Source organism: Neomonachus schauinslandi, chromosome 6 (assembly GCF_002201575.2).
Source record: "Neomonachus schauinslandi chromosome 6, ASM220157v2, whole genome shotgun sequence".
Taxonomy (NCBI): Eukaryota; Metazoa; Chordata; class Mammalia; order Carnivora; family Phocidae; genus Neomonachus; species Neomonachus schauinslandi.
This window is the reverse complement of record NC_058408.1, coordinates 128,603,013-128,622,920: the sequence shown is the minus strand read 5'-3', so window position 1 is coordinate 128,622,920 and position 19,908 is coordinate 128,603,013. Positions and strand designations below refer to the sequence as shown.

General features: G+C 42.8%; 1 protein-coding gene across 1 annotated transcript; it reads right to left on the bottom strand.

Moving 5' to 3' along the window:
- Positions 1-680: 680 nt before the first annotated feature.
- Positions 681-19,843, bottom strand: AS3MT (arsenite methyltransferase). Its single transcript, XM_021700109.2, has 11 exons — positions 19,786-19,843; positions 19,542-19,582; positions 19,127-19,254; positions 17,853-18,003; positions 17,063-17,199; positions 16,288-16,357; positions 14,866-14,947; positions 11,817-11,948; positions 11,343-11,485; positions 8,496-8,630; positions 681-906 (listed from the first exon to the last, which is right to left on the bottom strand). Coding segments are annotated over exons 1-11 (1,113 nt in total). The 5' UTR covers positions 19,787-19,843; the 3' UTR covers positions 681-813.
- Positions 19,844-19,908: the final 65 nt, after the last annotated feature.

Below are 19,908 nucleotides of genomic sequence, written 5' to 3'. Positions count from 1 at the left end.
TGTCCCCTGACAAAGTCTTCAAGTGCAACTGGACTTCAATTAAATAACGTTCTCGTTTCTAATGATGACATCATCCTGAAATAGTCCTCAATCTCATTCTTTAACTATGGAAGCTGGAACTAAATCTAATAGTTTCCTAAAAGTTTAACCGGGGCACATTATAAAGGAAAAGAAAACCCACTGTTTTTATATCTCCTACCTCTTTTTAAAAATTATCACTCTTTCCTGATCCGGTTAAGATTTACTACAGATAGTCACAATGTTGTCATTCTTTAGGATCTAATGAGGTCAAAGAGATTCATTATTCAATTGTTTTCTTCATTCAATTACAAAAAAAAAAGTGTTTGATTTAGAAGATATCTTAAGAGCACTCCTAACAAATTTGATTTTGCAATTTTTTTGGCATGATTAGCATGATTTCAGTTGGAGCTTTGTTTTATGAGCAAACACGGTGAAAGTCCAAAAGGTGCTATGCAGGTCAGAAGGAAGATGTTTTTCCTGAGACTCCTCAAGCCCTTCTTGCTCATTGGCCAAGCCCGAAGACTGCGTCTCAGTTCCACATCGGACCACTAGGTGGCACCAGAACTTTGAATTAGCAAAGAGAGGAAAACCCGCTTAACCGGCCTTTACGTCATTTGCTACGAACCTTCAATTAATATCTTCTAAAAAATAATTCATTATTTTTATCAATGATCTAGAACATAGTGGCTTTTCACCATTTATTCTTTCTTATGGTCTGTGCTGTGGGGAAGAGGAGATTAAAAGACACGTAAGTCCTTCACCACCTGCCCCTTTCTTCTGGTCAGCTGTAAATTACAGACAGCAGCCTCCAGCAACATCAGAAGAACATCCGGGCTTTGCATTGTCAGACTCTCCTGCAAGCTTGAAAGGATCTGTGATTACACTCTGTCAAAAGGCAAACCGAAACAAAAGGACAAGTTAAAGGTGTTTTGATGTTCCCCAATACTCATATTTCAGTTTGACTGAGGTTGGCTTACCTAGGAGGTAGATAAAATTTTATAATTCCACAGGATCCTTGGGATTCATCTATAAAGGTGGCTGTCTCGTCCTGAAGCGTCTAATCAAATGTTTACTACTTTCTTTCCTTTTTCAAAAAATATTTTATTTATTTATTTGCAGGAGAGGGAGAGAGAACAAGCAGGGGGAGTGGCAGGCAGAGGGAGAAGCAGGCTTCCCGCTGAGCAGGGAGCCCGATATGGGACTTGATCCCAGGACCCCGGGATCGTGACCTGAGTGGAAGACAGACACTTAACCGACTGAGCCGCCCAGGCGTCCCAAGTTTTTACCACTTCCAAGGTAAACTTCACTTCAAGTTTTGTAAAGGTGGTCCCTAGGGAAAAGTTGGAAACTAGGAAAGTTTATTTTGTTTCATTTTGTTTTATGGGAGTCTCATTTGTACGTGCCTTTTACCCTTCTGGAACTGAATACCAAAATGCTGACACTTCTTTCCTTCCCTTACTCTCATCTCTAGAAACATGTGTGCAAGACAAGAAGGCAAGTCTTACACACCAGGGCCGTCGTTAGCAACTGCTGATGTTCAGATACTGAGACTGCCAACAATAGCCAGCAAGATCTCAGGGCAGAGTGAGTTGGAATTTTCAGAAGACAAGATGGCAGTCTTTATTTTTCTTCCCTTCACCTCCAAATGAGATACCTCCAACAGCAGCACCAGTGAGGCCAGAGAAAAACCAGGCACAAAGGCAGGAAATCAAGAGCATGAACAATCCACCTCAAATAATGATAATGAATTCATTAAACATAAATGTACACTCTTATTACTGATTCTTGGTCACCGCAAATAGAAGGCAGGACAAGACAGGCACGTACCCTACGTTCATGAAGGACAGTCTTATGGACCACTCCCTTTACTGAAATAACCTACTGGGGGCCTGGGCCTCCCTGACCCTCAGTTTCCACCTTTCTAGAATGAAGACGCCTGTCTGGATCTGGCTCCCTAACAGGTAAGCTAGCATCCAGTAGGGGATCTCCAAGCCTGGAAGAGGGCTAGCTATGCTTGTCGCTGCGGCCAGGCCCTCCTGTCCACTGTTTATTTCCTGCTCTTGCTACATTGGAATTCCTGGTCATAAGAGTTAGCCTCTCCTCCTTTTCACCCAGGAAAATGATTTCCCACTCTTTTTCTTCCCATCCCATGTCCTCTCTACTAATAGGAGATAGTAATATCAATATCACTTCCTAATGCATGCTCCCACCCCTAAAAGGTCCCAAGACTTAAATAAAAGGTGAGACACGTTGAGAAACAGTCCTTTCCAGCACCAACATCCTGTGATTCTACAAAAAGTCTAGATACAGAGAGGTAGTACAGCAAATTGGGTAAGAATGTCAGCTCTAGAATCCGACGTGGGTTCAAATTCACCACTTTCTAGCTCTGTGACCTTGGATTAATCTCCCTGAGTCTTAGGTTCTTCATCTGTAAAATGAGGATAATAACGGTTATTGTGAGGACAAAGTGACACAGTGCCTTGAACATCTTACCTGTTCAGTAAAGGCTAGGTCCTCTAATACTATTCCTAGTGTTGCTGATGTTGTTACTACCACTACTATTAACTGTAGCAAGATAGTGCATACCACAATCCTACATGCATCATTTCAGATCCTGCAGTGTTTTACTAATGTAATTCTTTTTTTTCTTTTGGAGGCTGCATGCCCAGTGTGGAGCCCAATGTGGGGCCTGAACTCACGATCCTGAGATCAATCCCTGAGCTAAGATCAAGAGTTGGATGCTCAACCAACTGAGCCACCCAGGTGCCTTTAATGTAATTCTTTTAATAGCAAGATACACTTTCCTTGTCAGGGTTAAAAGAGAAGAAGGAAGAGAATGAGGAAGAGGAGAAGAGGAAGAGGGGGAGAGGGGGGAGGAGCAGGAAGGGCAGGAGGAAAGAGAAGAGGAGGAAGAAGAGGACAAAAGAAAGAAAAGAAGGGCTCTTGGAAACAGTCCTCACTGAGTCAATGCTCAGGAAGAAGCAGCAGTCCTCACTGGTGGCAGGTGTCGGGAAGATGCGAGCACCAGCAACCCCCACGTGCCACCTGCCTGTACTGTGCTCTCGGCCTTTATTGGAAAGGTCTTCTGTAAAAAAGATAGGAACGTCCTCCTCCAAGCACACAAGGTTATATTTCTAGGACACGCAGCTGTTTCATTCCTTAAATCTTCCTTCACTGTCAGCGATTGCCATTTCAAAACCTTGGAACTGATCTAAAGACACGGGCACATCAGCACGCTGAAAGAACCAAGGCAGATGAGAGAGGAGGCAGGTGGGATAAACCAGTTCAAGTACATGGCAAGTTATGATTGGTATGTGAGGTCAAGAGCCCTCCTGCACGCCCCGCGTGCACACTAAGAGGGAGGTCAAGGAGAGCCAGGCTGCAAGAAGGGGTCTCTGCAGAAGCCAGCCCGCTTAATGACTTTTTTTTTTTTTTTTTTTACAACCAGAGTACACTGGAAGTGTTGTGGTTGGAGGAAACACTCCCTTTACTTATAACCATAACCTGCTGACAGCTTTTCTAACTAGGATTCAGGAAACCAGGTTCCAGGAGAATTAGAATGATGAAAACATTTCAAAAATACATATTGATTCTCACCAGAAAGGTTTGGTTATCAGTGAACTCCCAAGAGTTTCAAAATACCAATAACACATTTGTGAAAGGTTTCAAGGGCTGAAAGGTCCAAAGTCACATTTCTCTACTTTCCAAAAAGGCATCTGCTTAGAAAAACAGAAGAGTAGGGGCGCCTGGGTGGCTCAGTCGTTGAGCGTCTGCCTTCAGCTCGGGTCATGATCCCAGGGTCCTGGGATCGAACCCCGCATCGTGCTCCCTGCTCAGCGGGGAGCCTGCTTCTCCCTCTCCCGCTCCCCCTGCTTGTGTTCCTGCTCTCGCTATGTCTCTCTCTGTCAAATAAATAAATAAAATCTTTAAAAAAAAAAAAAAAAAGAAAGAAAAGAAAAACAGAAGAGTAACAAATAGCAGAGGGCTCAAGAATTTAATAAAGTAAAACCTGTAAATCACTCTTTGGCTCTAGAGGTGGCTCCTACATTTAGCTTGCGCTTGATTCATGCTGGTAAGAGTGGCCAAACAAGAACACATTCGGTTTTTTGGCTCCAGAATTCCTGCCTCTTGTGTTCAATTAAATTTTCCCAACTACAAATTTACCATTTTGGAGAGTGATCTCTAAACAAGCTTTACACTTATAGACTGCTTATAATGTAACAGAAGGAGGAGAAAAAGGCATACGAGTTACTTGTGTCTCAATGTATGCTCGATGTATCCAAAGTTATTACGAAATACAAGCAAAAGAAAGCAAAAATTCATGGCAAAAGATTAGAGAATCTCTGGGCCCAGGAGAAAGGGTGTGTCAGGAAGAATGAGAAATCCTAGAACACGGTTCCAAGTGACCAAGAATCTTAATTAGTACAAATCCATAACTGTAACTACTTCTATTTCTTGAGTGTGTATTATGTGCCAGGCATCAGGCTAACATTCTCCATAGATCATCCCCATTGATCCTCACAACCCGAGGAGAAAAGTGATTATTACCTTCCTGTTACATATGGAGAGACAGAGGGTGTAGGGAGGTTAGGTAATGTACCTGAGATCACACATGCCTGGTAGAGCCAAGATCTGAACCTAGCCTATCTGACTGCAAGGCCTGTGTACATAAACCCCACGCTCTGCCGCTATCCTGGTGCAGTAATATCAGTATCTTATTTCCCGGGGCTTCCAATGTTCAGTGCCTCGAGACACATCGTTGGTATGACTTCGGTGAATGTTGTAAGTTCTGTCAGCCCAAAGAGACTTGAAATCCATCACTCAGCCTGTTCTAAATACAATATTATAAATTAATGAATGGATCAGTAAAATAATTGACACCATGAATGGGGGAAAGAATTAAATATATAAGAAAGAGGGGCGCCTGGGTGGCTCAGTCTTTAAGCGTCTGCCTTTGGCTCAGGTCATGATCCCAGGGTCCTGGGATCGAGCCCCATATTGGGCTCCCTGCTCGGCGGGAAGCCTGCTTCTCCCTCACCCACTCCTCCTGCTTGTGTTCCTTCTCTTGCTGTGTCTCTCTCTGTCAAATAAATAAATAAAATCTTAAAAATAAAATAAAAAATATATATGTATATATATGAGAGAAAGACAAAGAGGGATGCTACTCTCTACCCATCTGCCTTCTTCATAGGGTAGCTGTGGAGATGGCAGGAGATAAACTGTGATAAAATGCTTTAGGAAATGCTATACCAATATTTCAGATACTAGAATAATTCCAAAAATGAATCTAAAATATTTTAGAAAACGATCACTTTAGAATATAGTGGTATCCTGGCTCTGGTATACATTCAAGAAATTAAGATATGATCAAAATCAGCTTTTCAAAACAGTGGGGAATTGATATAATAAATGAACAGGAAAATTTGAACTAGTTAATATTTGGAGAAATAGTCACACTGTACCTCAACATTTATGCTAAAATAAATTCCAGATGGTTTAAAAATTTTAATGTGAAAAGCAAAACCATGAAAGCACTAGAAGAATCTGCATGACCTTGGATTAAGCAATGGATTTTTAGCTATGACACCCAAAGCACAAGCAACCAAAAAAGAAAAAAGAAAAATTCAACTTCACCAAAATTAAAAACTTTTGTGCATCAAAGGACACTACCCAGAGTGAAAAGACAACACATGGAATGTGAGAAAGTTTTGCAAATCATATATCTGATAAGGGTCTAGTATCCAGAATATATAAAGAGCTCTTACAACTCAACAATAAAAAGACAACCCAATTTAAAAATGGGCAAAAGAGCCTAGGTAGCTCAGTCAGTTAAGTGTCCAACTCTTGATTTCATCTCAGGTCATGATCTCAGGGTTGTAAAATTGAGCCTAATGTGGAGCTCCATCTTAGGACCCTGGGATCACGACCTGAGCCGAAGGCAGATGCTTAACCGACTGAGCCAACCAGGCAACTCTAAATTGAATTCTGTTTAAAAACAAGGTTTAGGGGCACCTGGGTGGCTCAGTTGGTTAAGCATCTGCCTTTGGCTCACGTCATGATCCCAGGATCTTGGGATCGAGCCCCGCATTGGGTTGTAAAATTGAGCCCCATGTCGGACTCTGTCCTGGGCATGGAGCCTGCTTAAGTTCTCTCTTTCCCTCTCGCCCTGCCCCTCCTCCCTCTCTTTCCCTCTCTTAAAAAAAAAAAAAAATGGGTAAAGGATCTAAAACAACATTTCCGCAAAGAAAACATATAGATGGTTAACAAACATGTGAGAAGATGGTTAGCATCACTAGTCATTAGGGAAATGCAAATCCAAACCACAATGAGGTACTTTACACTGACTAGGATGACTACAATAAAAACTAAACAGAAAATAACACAGTGTTGGCAAAGATGTAGAGAAATTGGAAACCTATACACTGCTGCTAGGAATTTAAAATGGTGCAGCCACTGTGGAAAACAGTTTGGTGGGTCTTCAAAAAGTTGGATGTAGAATTACTATATGACTCAACAATCCAACGACTAGGTATAGACCCAAAATAATTGAAAACCAGTACTCAAATAAGGACACGAAGTACACGTACATGCATGTTCACAGCAATACTACTCGGAACAGCCAGGAATAGAAAGAACCTAATCATCTATCAACTAATGAGTGGATAAACAAAATGTGGTATATCCATGCAATGGAATATTATTCAGACATAAAAAGGAATGAAGCACTGACATATGGATAAACCTTGAAAACATTATGTTAAGTAAAAGAATCCAGACACAAAAGGCCTTATAGTATATGATTCCACTTATATAATAATGCCCACCATAGGCAAATTCAGAGACAGAAAGCAGATTAGTTTATTGCCAGAGGCCAGGGGGAGGGGAGATAGCAGAATGACTGCTTAATAAGTATGGGATTTCTTTTGGGGTAATGAAAGTTTTCTGAAACTAGATACTAGTGATGACTGCACAACCTTGTAAATATACTCAAAGTCACTAAATTGTACACATTAAAATGGTTAAAATAGTGAATTTTGTTATATGAATTTTATCCCAGAATGTCTAAAGTACTAAAAGAAAATATAGGTGGGGCCCCTGGCTGGCTCAGTCAGTGCAGGATGCAACTCCTGGTCTTGGGGTTGTGAGTTCAAGCCCCACCTTGGGTGTAGAGATTACTTAAAAATAAAATCTTAAAAAAATTTTAAAGAAAATAGAGGTAAATTCATAATGTTCACATGGAGAAGGTCTTTCTAATCATAACATAAGAGGCAGAAACCACAAAGGACTTGACTACATAAAAATTGAAAATGTCGGGGCGCCTGGGTGGCTCAGATGGTTGGGCGTCTGCCTTCGGCTCAGGTCATGATCCCAGGGTCCTGGGATCGAGTCCCGCATCGGGCTCCCTGCTCAGTGCAGAGCCTGCTTCTCCCTCTCCCTCTGCCACTCCCTCTGCTTGTGCTCTTCTGTCTATCTCTCTGTCAAATAAATAAATAAAATCTTTAAAAAAAAAAAAAAATTGAAAATGTCTACTCAGGAAAAATAAGCAAATAAAAAGATAGATGACATGCTGAGAAAAAATATTCACAACATATAACAGATAATCGTTTATAGAGCAATAAAGAAATGGCAAATCCCACTCTAATGGCAGATGGTTAAAGGAATTATACAGGAAGTTCACATTGGATGAAATATAACTGGCCAATAAATAGACAAAAGGTTCAATATATGCAAAATAAAACAACAAATTATTTTCTGCCCATCAGACAAGCAAAGAGTTTTAAAAATAATACCCAATATTAGTAAGACGGCAGGGAAAAGGTATTCTCATACATTGCAGGTAGGCATGTAGACTTCTACAATCTTTTTGTAGGGCAATTTGACTATCTCAATTAAGACTTACAAATGTTTGAGGGGTACCTGGGTGGCTCAGTCGGTTAAGCATGTGCCTTTGGCTCAGGTCATGATCCCAGGGTCCTGGGATCAAGCCCCGCATCGGGCTCCCTGCTTAGCAGAGACTCCGCTTCTCTCTCTGCCCCTCCCCCCCACCCCCCAGCTTGTGCTCTCCCTCTCACTCACTCTCTCTCTCACAAATAAATTAAATCTTTAAAAAAAAAATTATTCAAATAATTATTTGAATATTTGAGTAATTTTTTCCAAGGTAACTCTTAACTTTTTGTATCTGGACTCCTTTAAGAATCTGATGAAAGTAATAGATACTTTCTTGAGAAAATACACATACACATATATAATTTTAAGGGATTCATGGATGCCCTGAAGTCCATTCATGGGTGCATCAAGTTAAGAGTCTCTGACTTAATATCCAGATTGGAAAAATAAAGTTATGAAATTAATTCAAATCATTTTGTAGGTACAAATATGGCTAGAAATTATTTATAGTGGCCAACTAAAAGAATAACGATTTGTTTCTTGTTTTAGCAGTCAGTGGCAAGGCAGGGACTGAAAGCCAAACAAACCTTTGATCCTAAAGCAGAACAGCCACTACATGCTGGCAGCTTCTCTCCAACTGGTCTGATCAGAAAATTCTGGGTGAATCGTGAATTCTTCAAGATAGCTGCTGTTTCTTCATCCACTTCAACAATTTCACCTTCCTGAAGGGTAACAGAAAAAAAACACATATTAAGAAATGCCACTTTAGGGGCGCTTGGGTGGCTCAGTTGGTTAAGCGACTGCCTTCAGCTCAGGTCATGATCCTGGAGTCCCGGGATCGAGTCCCGCATCGGGCTCCCTGCTCGGCAGGGAGTCTGCTTCTCCCTCTGACCCTCCTCCCTCTCATGCTCTCTGTCTCTCATTCTCTCTCTCTCAAATAAATAAATAAAATCTTTAAAAAAAAAAAAAGAAATGCCACTTTAATCTTTTTTTTAAAGATTTTATTTATTTATTTGACAGAGAGAGACACAGTGAAAGAGGGAACACAAGCAGGGGGAGTGGGAAAGGGAGAAGCAGGCTTCCCGCGGAGCAGGGAGCCCGAAGCGGGGCTGGATTCCAGGACCCTGGGATCATGACCGAGCCGAAGGCAGACGCCTAATGACTGAGCCACCCAGGTGCCCCAAGAAATGCCACTTTAATCTTAATAAAAGACAAACATACAAAGGTTTTACTAAGGAGTGACATTTCAGGATAAAAAGACCGTATCTTCTGAAAGGATATTTCTGTTCAGACCCTGCCACTAGTTTCACGCTCATTTCAAAATGTAATTGACCAGTGTCATAATCAGTTTTTCTTCGGTGGCAAAGCAAAAAAAAAAAAAGGACACTCATTGCTCCAGTATCCCATCTCTCCTCAGAGACAGATGTAGAAAACCACTGTTATCTGAGTTTCACCTTATTCATCATTAAAATGAGGGTTTAAATTAAAATAATAGTGTTAATGTGTATTTTTGTGAGTCCCAGGGTGTCTGGGGGGCTATATAAAAGCCTCATGCCTTGGGAACCAGGAGTGAGCACAGGAGATTCTGGGTTATCTAACCCCTGCTCCCTTCAGATAAGCTCTGCGTTTACCCCTTCATATACTGGGATTACGTAATGCGATGTCTGACACATAGTACTGGTTTTTTGTGGTTTTTAAAAATTTTTTTTAAGATTTTACTTATTCATTTTGAGAGAGAGCGCACGAACGAGAGAGCACAAGCAGGGGGAGCGGCAGGCAGAGGGAGAGGGAGAAGCAGGCTCCCCGATGAGCAGAGAGCCCGACGTGGGGCTCGATCCCAGGACCCCGAGATTATGACCTGAGCCGAAGGCAGATGCTTAACTGACTGAGCCACCCAGATGCCCCAAGTATTGTTTATTTATTTATTTATTTATTCAAGTATTGTTTTTTTAAATAAGATCTTCCTTAAAAAAGGAATTCTGCTATTAAAGATGGGGTTTTTTTTTTTTAAAGATTTTATTTATTTATTTCAGAGAGAGAGAATGAGAGAGAGCACATGAGAGGGGGGAGGGTCAGAGGGAGAAGCAGACTCCCTGCCGAGCAGGGAGCCCGATGCGGGACTCGATCCCGGGACTCCAGGATCATGACCTGAGCCGAAGGCAGTCGCTTAACCAACTGAGCCACCCAGGCGCCCAAAGATGGGGGTTTTTTGAAAGCCACTATATCAGAGCAATGGGTTCAAAGGCCCTTCCCACTTTGATTCTGTGACCCTACAGAAGCAGGCAGTACATCAAGGGGCAGTGGATCAGTGAAAAAGCATCAATAGCACCAGGGAGTAGTTAAGAACTTCGAAGATGATATTTGGACCAAAAAATCAGGTGGGAAACAGCTACCTTGGGAACAAATCATGATTATATCTTCTATTTACTGAGTTCCCGGTATGTACCAAGGTTCTACTATATTATTGCTAATCTTTATTAAAATTTTATTTTTTAAGTAATCTCTACACCCAACATGGGGCTCGAACTTACAACCCGGAGACGAAGAGTTGCATGCTCTACTGACTCAACCAGCCAGGGGGCCCCTATATTACCGCTAATCTTTTTTTTTTTTTTTCTTATAGAAATTCCACACAGTAGGTATTATTACCCCTACTCTTGCAGTGGAGCAAACTATATCTCAAAGAAGGACTTATTCAAGTTTACCCAAGTAATAAATAATAGAGCCAGAATTTGAACCCAGGTATCTGATGCCAAAGCCTATACTTTTCCATTTTGAGGAAATAAAGACTGCCCTGCAAAGAGTAGTAGAAATATCAATATATTGTCATTAAACAACAAGAGTTCCTTAATTCTATGATGCAAGTGAACCACTGAAATACTGTTGCACAATACTTCTATTCTTTTCCATACTGCTTCTCTGTAATTCCATTAATCTGATGTCTGATGGATACTTCCCATGAAAGATTTTCTTAGGTGGTGACAGTGATATTGTGGTTATGTACAAGAATATTTTATTCTTAGGAGATGCATGCTGAAATATTAAGGATAACATGTCACAATGTCTGCGACTTACTTTTTTTTTTTTTTTTTTAAGATTTTATTTATTTATTTGTCAGAGAGAGAGAGACAGAACACAAGCAGGGGGAGAGGCAGGCAGAGGGAGAAGGAGGCTCCCTGCTGAGCAGGGAGCCCGATGTGGGACTCGATCCCAGGACCCTGGGATCATGACCTGAGCCGAAGGCAGCCGCTTAACCGACTGAGCCACCCAGGCGTCCCTGCGACTTACTTTTAATGGTTCAGCAAAAGCATACATACACACATGCACATGTCCCAACACCAGGAAAGGGAGAAGCAATGCAAGGTTAAGAAAAGGTACCTGGAGCAAATGTAAGAGTAGAAAGAATGTCCAAAATCATGGAAATTTTTATTTACCTTAAATGTGAAATTTGCATCAAATATTAGTTCTTTTTCATGGCCCGTGATTCCTCCATTGTAAATCACTTGGCATCTTTTGGCTGGTCCTGTCTTAGGGAGTTTGAAGAGGCGAAATGTTGCCGAAACAAAACGACAGTCACCTAAAACGGAATTTACCCATGGTTCAGCTCCAGCTCCCAAAAGGCTATTGGTTTGCCTAGTAGGTGAAGAGCATACAGATTATAATGGTGATTTTCTTCTTTGCATGCCACCAGTTATCTTTCTGGGCAGTTCACTTTATTTACCGAATAACTTTGAAGTGCTTTATTAAATACCAAACTTTGGGAGGTTGCTATTAAACAGAAGACAAGATGGAGGTTTCCAGATGACCCAAAGTCTCCTTCAATGAGACCCACTTAGTACACTCTTGCTAGACACCACACTTGAACCACTCAAGGAGCAGTTTTAACATTCCCCACTGCACTTTCTTACCGATCACTCTTTCTAATTCTTTGTTTTGAACTGTAATGAGATTGGCAGTGACCAAACGTGGAGTGCAGAAACCAATTTTTTGGGCGAGGATGGCAAGGTTCTTCCAGTATAAAGCACCACCCAGGCACTCACCTAAAAAAAGAAAAATCACAAACCAACCAAACAACTAGATATTCAAGAAATTACTCTTCTATAAAACTGATTAGGAATGGTATTAGTTGGGGTGCCTGGCTGCCTCAGTTAGAAGAGCATGCAGCTCTTGACCTCGAGGTCATGAGTTTGAGCCCCACGTTGGGTGTAGAGATTACTTAAACAAACTTTTTTAAAAAAAGGATATGGTGGGGCGCCTGGGTGGCTCAGTTGGTTAAGCGACTGCCTTCGGCTCAGGTCATGATCCTGGAGTCCCTGGATCGAGTCCCGCATCGGGCTCCCTGCTTGGCAGGGAGTCTGCTTCTCCGTCTGACCCTCCCCCTTCTCATGTGCTCTCTCTCATTCTCTCTCTCTCAAATAAATAAATAAAATCTTTAAAAAATAAATAAATAAAATAAAATAATAAATTTAAAAAAAGGATATGGTGTTAGTTAAAACATATATCCTAGAAATAGAAACAGGACCTGAGTATCCCCCCAATATCTAGAAAGTCACAATTAAAATGGAATATGCTAGCTTAATGGCCTCTGGGAACCATTATTCAAGACAGTCACTAATGTACGGTCCCATACAGCTGCAATCATATTTCTGGATGGATTAGGTCACATTCTGAAAAGCACTATGCTATGTGAGTAAAAACATATAAAGGATAATTTACAAATTGCCTATTAGCTCCAGATTATCATAAACGATCTGCTACTAGAACAGTAACTACTACTAATATTCATAAGGCAATTTACAGTTTTTAAATTTATTACAACAAATTAGAAACAACCCAAATGATTACCCATAGAGAAATGGTCAAATAAAGTATGGCACAGCTGTACAATACAGTTGTAGAATACACATACATTTTTAAAGATTTTAGGCTTAGGGGAGGAGGAGCAAGATGGCAGAGGAGTAGGAGACCTGGATTTCACCTGGCCCCAGGAATTCAGCTAGATAGGGATCAAACCATTCTGAACACCTATGAACTCAACAGGAGATCGAAGAAAAGAATAGCAGCAATTCTCTGAACAGAAAAGCGACCACTTTCTGGAAGGTAGGACGTGCAGAGAAGTGAATCCAAGGCAATATTCAGGAGGATAGATGGCGCGGGAGGGAGCCTCTGTCGGCCGCTACCGGCAAGTGACAGAGCCGCGGAGCACAAAATCGGAACTTTTAAAAGTCTGCTCCGCTGAGGGACGTCACTCTGGTGGCTAAGCGGGGGGTGGAACCCTCCGGGACAGTGTGGTCTCAGGACCCTCGGGTCACAGAAAGACCGGGGGTGCCTGAGTGTGGCAGAGCTCCCAGGTATCGGAGCGGGGAAGCTGGCTGCAGAGACAGAGCCGAGGTGCGGGCTCTCAGCTCGGGGTTGCCATAAACCATGATCTGCGGCACAGTCAGGCCACTGCTCCTCCAGCAGGGACCCAACAAGCGGCAGATCCGGGGAGACTCCCCTTCCTCCCCCGGGAGGAGCCGCGCGGGAGCGCACCGCAGGGATCTGCTGGGTTTGGAGACTCCACCCGGGGTCGGGTGCCAGAGATAGAAACGCTCGGTCACAGGCCGGGTGAGCACGGAGTGTGGCCAGAGACCGGGGAGACGGGAGTGACTGACTGCTTTTCTCTAGTTGAATACATATATATACACACACAATGGAATATGGAATATTATACAGCCATCAAAAAATGAAATCTTGCCATTTGCAATGACGTGGATAGAACTAGAGGATATTATGCTAAGCGAAATAAGTCAATCAGAAAAAGACAATTATCATATGATCTCACTGATATGAAGAATTTGAGAAACAAGACAGAGGATCATAGGGGAAGGGAGGGAAAAATGAAACAAGACGAAACCGGAGGGGGAAACAAACCATAAGAGACTCTTAATCTCAGGAAACAAACTGAGGGTTGCTGGAGTGGAGGGGGGTGGTAAGGATGGGGTAGCTGGTGATGGACATTGGGGAGGGTATGTGCTATGGTGAGCGCTGTGAATTGTGTAAGACTGATGAATCACAGATCTGTACCCCTGAAACAAATAATACATTATGTTAAAAATAATAATAATAATAAAGATTTTAGGCTTAGGAAACATGCCAAATGAAATGAGGATACTAAATTCTACATATAGCATGCTCCAAATTTTATTATACACACACACACATACACACCCTACAAGGATATATGCTAAAATGTTAAAGAAGTTATTGCCAGGTTACATGATAAGTAATTTTTTCTTTTTCTTTTTGTATTTTCCAACATTTTAACAATATTCATTTATTATTGTATGACAAGAAAAAAGTTAACAGAACTTATTTTAAAAGAACTTTTTTTTTTTAAATAGGATTCTTTTTTTTCTTCTTCTTCTTTTTTTAGTAATCTCTATACCTACTGTGGGCATTGAACTCACAACCCTGAGATCAAGAGTCACATGCTCTACTGACTGAGCCGACCAGGTGCCCCTAATAATAAGAACTTATTTCATAATCAGACTGACCACAGGCATACATTCATCTCCTCAACTTCCAGAGACTCCATTTAAATGACAATAAGGGAATAAACAACACAATAACACTGAGGACAGAAGGAGATGAAGGGGCTTCAGTCCCCAAAGGGTTACCATGCTACAGTTTTCAAAGTATTTTTCATATCCACTATCTCATTTAATCTTCATAACAGCCCAATAAGTTAGATTGTATTATTATCTGCATTTTACAATTTGGAAAACAATGACTCAAAGAGACTAATTAAACTCTAAGGTCATACTACTCTTGAGTGGCAGAGGAGAAAGGGGACAGAAGCCACCCCACCTAGTCCTACGTGTTCCCACATCACAAAGCCTCCTCCTGGGTATTAGCAGATGGGAGCTCTGTACATGAACAAGTATCTGCCGTAAAACAAAACAAAGCAACACTTACCCCATAAAATTCTGTGTGTCCTGATTTCTTCTGGCAATTCAAGGCTAGCATAGACGTCACTGAAATACAGCTCCCCCCCGTGCTGAAACAGCATTATTAGTCCAAACAAGGTTACAGATGACATTAGTCCCAGATAGCAAAGAAAGGAATGAGGAGATAAAATCAACTTTAAAAACCAAACAGAAGTACTGAGGTGACTCTTGGTGAACAAAGCCCAGCTGCCTTACTAGTTACAAGCAATAGCTGCGTGCCAAGATTTCTTTTCAGTGCCCTACAGACAATAAAATGGTTTTCCAAGAGTGTTTCTCTCCTAAATAAAGATACTCGGGTGCTTAAAATTTTAGCCAGTCTGAACCAAATGCAGTCCCAGGTGGTTGTATAACTAATAGAAGTAAATAGTATTCCTGAATTCTTCTCCCTTAAAAATCATAACTTTTGTAATGTTATTTATTTTTATAATAATATTTTTTAAATGTCCTTAAAATCTCAGATATATGAGTGATCAGGAATTTTACGATTGTATTTAGCTAGTTTCAAGGGCTCTGAGTCCAGATTGTACTATAATGTCTCTACCTTTTAGAAGTACATCCTGATGAAGATAGTATGCTGGCCCATAAAATGACATTATTAAATCATTCCTACATATTCTTATTTTATCTCTATGACAAGCCCTGTAAACCAAAAATCTCAGAATCTTCTATCTTCTATCACGAAGATATACATCTCATGATATATGTGGAGGGTACGGAGCTCCAGCAAGTCTTCCTTTTAGAAAGTAGTTAATGTAAAATTTCCATCTTTTTTAACTTCCCAAAGATCTGAAATCCTGATAGAAATGAAATAAGCAGCCCTCAGAAACACTATATAAGCTGGAAGAGTCTATCCATAGCAATCTTTCGGAGTCAGTCCAAAAGTCCCTGAAGTCCTACAAATGCTATCCCAGGACCAGGGGCAGCAGGGAACAGGAAAAGAGCCCACAATAAGGCAACTATTTTACAGCATCCAATGACAATCATGACTCTCGGATTTACGACCTTTTACGACATGAGAGAAAAGGAATCCGCGTCTGGGGCATTCTCGCCACGCCTCTTTTTGCCGTCCCTTTTTTTTTTTAATTTATTTATTTGAGAGAGAGAGTGAGAGAGAGAAAGAGCACAAGAGGGGGGGGAGCGGGAGAGGGAGAAGCAGACTCCCTGCTGAGCAGGGAGCCCGATGCGGGACTCGATCCCGGGACTCCAGGATCATGACCTGAGCCGAAGGCAGTCGCTTAACCAACTGAGCCACCCAGGCGCCCCTTGCCGTCCCTTTTTAACGTGAATAAATGGCAAGAGTTGGAGCTGTCAGCTCAAGGGGGCAAGAACAGGACAGATCCCATCTGCTCTTACTGACATGTAAAGACCCGTTGTCTCCCCCTCCCCTCACCTTCAGCACTCGGTACGCCTCCTGCAGCACGGGTTCCTTATCAGGCACAAGGTTAATGACACAATTTGATCTAAAAAAGAAGAGATGGAATGGCAGGCAAATTCACACACTACTCAGAATGCTTCAAATCCTTTAGTCCCTAAAGACGTCTTCCACCATTTCCCAAAGCTACACCATTCTTTCTGCCTCCCTCTTCTCTTCCCCACGTTCAGCTTTTTCCCAAGAAAAAGGAGATGGATGGGGTATTTAAAATCGCAATAAATTTTTAGTCAATTTGAGTGGGCAGAAAAAAAAAAAATCAGGCACGCTCCTGATTTGTGTCTGCGCGGATGGTCACCACGCAACGGCACGAAGGCTGGTTCCCCATGCCTCCTGCACCACGCGTTCCTTAGGCCACATGTAGATAGGCGAAATTCATCAAAGGCAGCTTCATTAAGGCTGTCACCTGGGCATGATTTGACAACAATTCAAAAGAAAAGGAGAAACAGACTCCTACACCTTGCTGTGACAATAATACTGAAGATAACAGGTCGGTGTGTGTTGTAGGAGCAGGCTCAATGGTCCTGCTGTTCTTTTGGGCTCATCCGTTTATGTTTCAGTTTACAGTCGGTTCTCTCCTGGGCCAGTGTGTTCTGAGACCGGTGGGCTACAAGCACCTGAGAACAGCTCCGTCCCTTTATTAAGTCAGGCTTAACACCCTAAATGAGAGTCAGTTCCACAAAGAGTGTTCGACAGGAAATGGGCTATATTCACAGAAATAAGGGTATAGACCTACATAACAATATCGTAACTCTCATTCTTGATTCCAGTCTCCTCCAAATTCTCTATGTAGCCATGAAGAAAAGTCACATTGGGTGTCTGGAAGCCATGTTTTTCCATGTGATACTCAATATACTTCTTAGCCACTTCTACCTAAAAAAACAAAAAACATATATAAATATATATATATGGATTTGATAATCATTTTTTAAATATGCTACTCTTTTACTAAACATTTCCTATTATGAATGGAATATTCATAATATATTTTTGGTAAGTGTTTAAGGTTCCTCTGGGCATGTAGGATAAATTACAGTCTGGGACAACTCAATGAGGGATAAACTCTCTGCTGGGTTTTTTGTTTTGTTTTGTTTTGTTTTTTTAATTAGGTAGGCTCCACACCCAATGTGGGGCTTGAACTCATGACCCTGAGAGCAAGAGTCACATATTCTATTGCCTGAGCTTGCCAGGTGCCCCTTGATACATGGGTTTTGCTTGAGTAAACTCTTCACTCAACAACAAAATCCTTCAAGATAGATGGCAGAAGCAAGGGAAAAATCAGACTCCACTGGGTCATCATGATATTCATTTATCAGGTCAAACCTCTGACTCTGTTCTCCCAGAAGAGCCCCTAATTGTCAAAGTTCTCAGCCTTCAGGGCAGGAAGCACTAGTGGCGCAAATGGGCTTTGCATTTATCAGCCTTCTTAGATTATCCTTGAAGAGAGTCACAAAGGAAACAACTTTGTCTTTAAAAGAATGCCTTTGAGAATTCTTTCCTCCTTGTCCTCCTAATCTCTGCCTCACCTGACTTTCCGTCATGTCTATCCCAGTGACATGTCCTGTCTCACCGACCAGCTGACTCAGTACATAGCAATCTCTGCCACTTCCACTGCCCAGGTCCAAAATCCAGCAGTTTTCCAGACACTCAGGGATTACCAGACCACAGCCATAATACCTGGGAAATAGAAAATACATCCATGTATACATATTTTCCCCCTAGAGACTAGAATATGTGGAATCGCTAAATCTTACAAATCCTTTCTTCCTACCTCTCTCCTTCCTTTCTGTCCCTCCTTGCTTCCACCATTCCCTGGATTTCTATTTAGGTGTTTCGTTTCCCCCACTAAACTGGAAGCTCCATGAAAACTGGGACTCTGTCTGCTTTGTTTACCATTGTTATCATCGTTGGGCACTGCACCAGGTACTAAGACAAACAAGCCATTTACAATATTTGTTGAGTAAATACATTTAGTTAGTTATTATAGCTGAACATCTACTAAAGGTCCAGAACTGTGCTCGTTATTGGAGAAGAAATGTAACACAAGATTTCTGTCCTCCGGGGGTACTTAACCGGGGAGGTAAACCATGAGCACAGAAAACATTTCCCATGATTTACTGCACAGGCAGTAAGTGCTATAGTGGTTTAGGGAAGAGGGTGCTCGAGGAGGGATAAGGCTTCACAAAGTAGGTAGGACATCAGTGAAGTGTTGGAAGGGCAGGATTTGTTAGGTAGAAAGGAGAGGGAAGGGATTCCAGATCAATAATTGCATGTGAGGGTCCCCTGGGTGGCTGAGTTGTTAGGCGTCTGCATTCAGATCAGGTCATGATCCCAGGGTTCTGGGATCTGGGATCCGCGTTCAGCAGGGAGCCTGCTTCTGTCTCTCCCTGTAGCTCCCCTGGTTCTGCTTGCCCTCTCTGTCAAATAAATAAAATCTTTTTTAAAAAAAATAATTGCATGTGAGGCAGGAGGAAGGGAAAGATCTAGCTAGAGTAGTACAGTGCATCAGAGGGAGCTGGGGTTGGTTAGGAAGTGGGGGCCAAACTGGACAGCCTTGAATGTCACGTCCAAGGTGTATCCTGAGTAAAGGGAGGTTGGGTGGGGAGGGGGGTCATTGGAAGTTTTTAAGCAGAGCTGTAAGATGATCATTGCTGTGCTTTACCAGTTTTATGATAGACACGGCAAACTAGATGGATCTGAGGAAATGGGTTAATTCCCGAGGGACGGCATCACTGTCTTGAAAAAGCTGCTGCCTAGAGTCTTCATGGTGGGGGGACGGGGGGCAGCACAGGAACTCTACCTCAAGGCTACTTCTTCATGTACATTCCTCAAGGCTTCCCGGATGTGCTTGGGGACCAGCCTGGCTGCAGTGACGCAGGCACTGGTCTGGAGATCTGCTGATTTCTTCAGCACCTGCCCATAGTAGGTCTGACCAGAGGCCAAGGGCAGGGTTGGGGTGGGGAGAGAGAAAAGCTGGAACTGGTATCCACAGGGTGAAGTCTCCCATGTCCACCACCACCCCCAGCCCCACCCATCCAGGGCTGGCTAGGCTTTCCCCCTGCAAAGCTCTAAGCCCAGACTTTGCCCTGCACCCCACTCCCGTCCCCTCCTTGATCCTGGGGGGCAAGGGCACAGGCGGGCCGGGCTAACAAAGGCCTAGTGCTCCCACTCAGTCGAGGCTCCTCCTGGGCCATTCCAGGCCCTTCTGCAGGCACCTGCACGTCCTTCCGTATCTCAGCGTCTCGGGGGGCCGCCACTGCCGGGAGGAGAAAAAAGGAAGCTGAAAGGCAAAGGTGCTGAGCACCTGCAAGGGGAAAGGAGCGGACTAAGGTAGAGGGGTGGTTAAAAGGCAGGCCGGGAGCGCTTGTGATGGTGACTGGTAGGGGGTGGTGATTGCAGGGCCTGCCTCGAGGGTCCGCACTGGGGGCGGGGCAGGGAGGCGAGGGGCGGCGCACTCACTATCTCCTGGGCCTCTGCACTCCAGGACTTGGGCACTCCCGCAACCAGCTCCCCAGGCCGAGCGCTCCCGAGGCCCCGCCCCGGGGCAGGCAGGCCTGATCTCCGGAGGGGCGGGCTTCCCGA

Excerpts from the sequence above, each read along its gene's own strand:
- AS3MT (XM_021700109.2), bottom strand. Across the intron at positions 17,200-17,852 it reads TAGACATGACGGAAAGTCAG|GTAGAAGTGGCTAAGAAGTA; the intron begins GTGAGGCAGAGA and ends TTGTTTTTTTAG. Across the intron at positions 907-8,495 it reads GTTCTGCTTTAGGATCAAAG|AGTGTAATCACAGATCCTTT; the intron begins GTTTGTTTGGCT and ends GCCTTTTGACAG.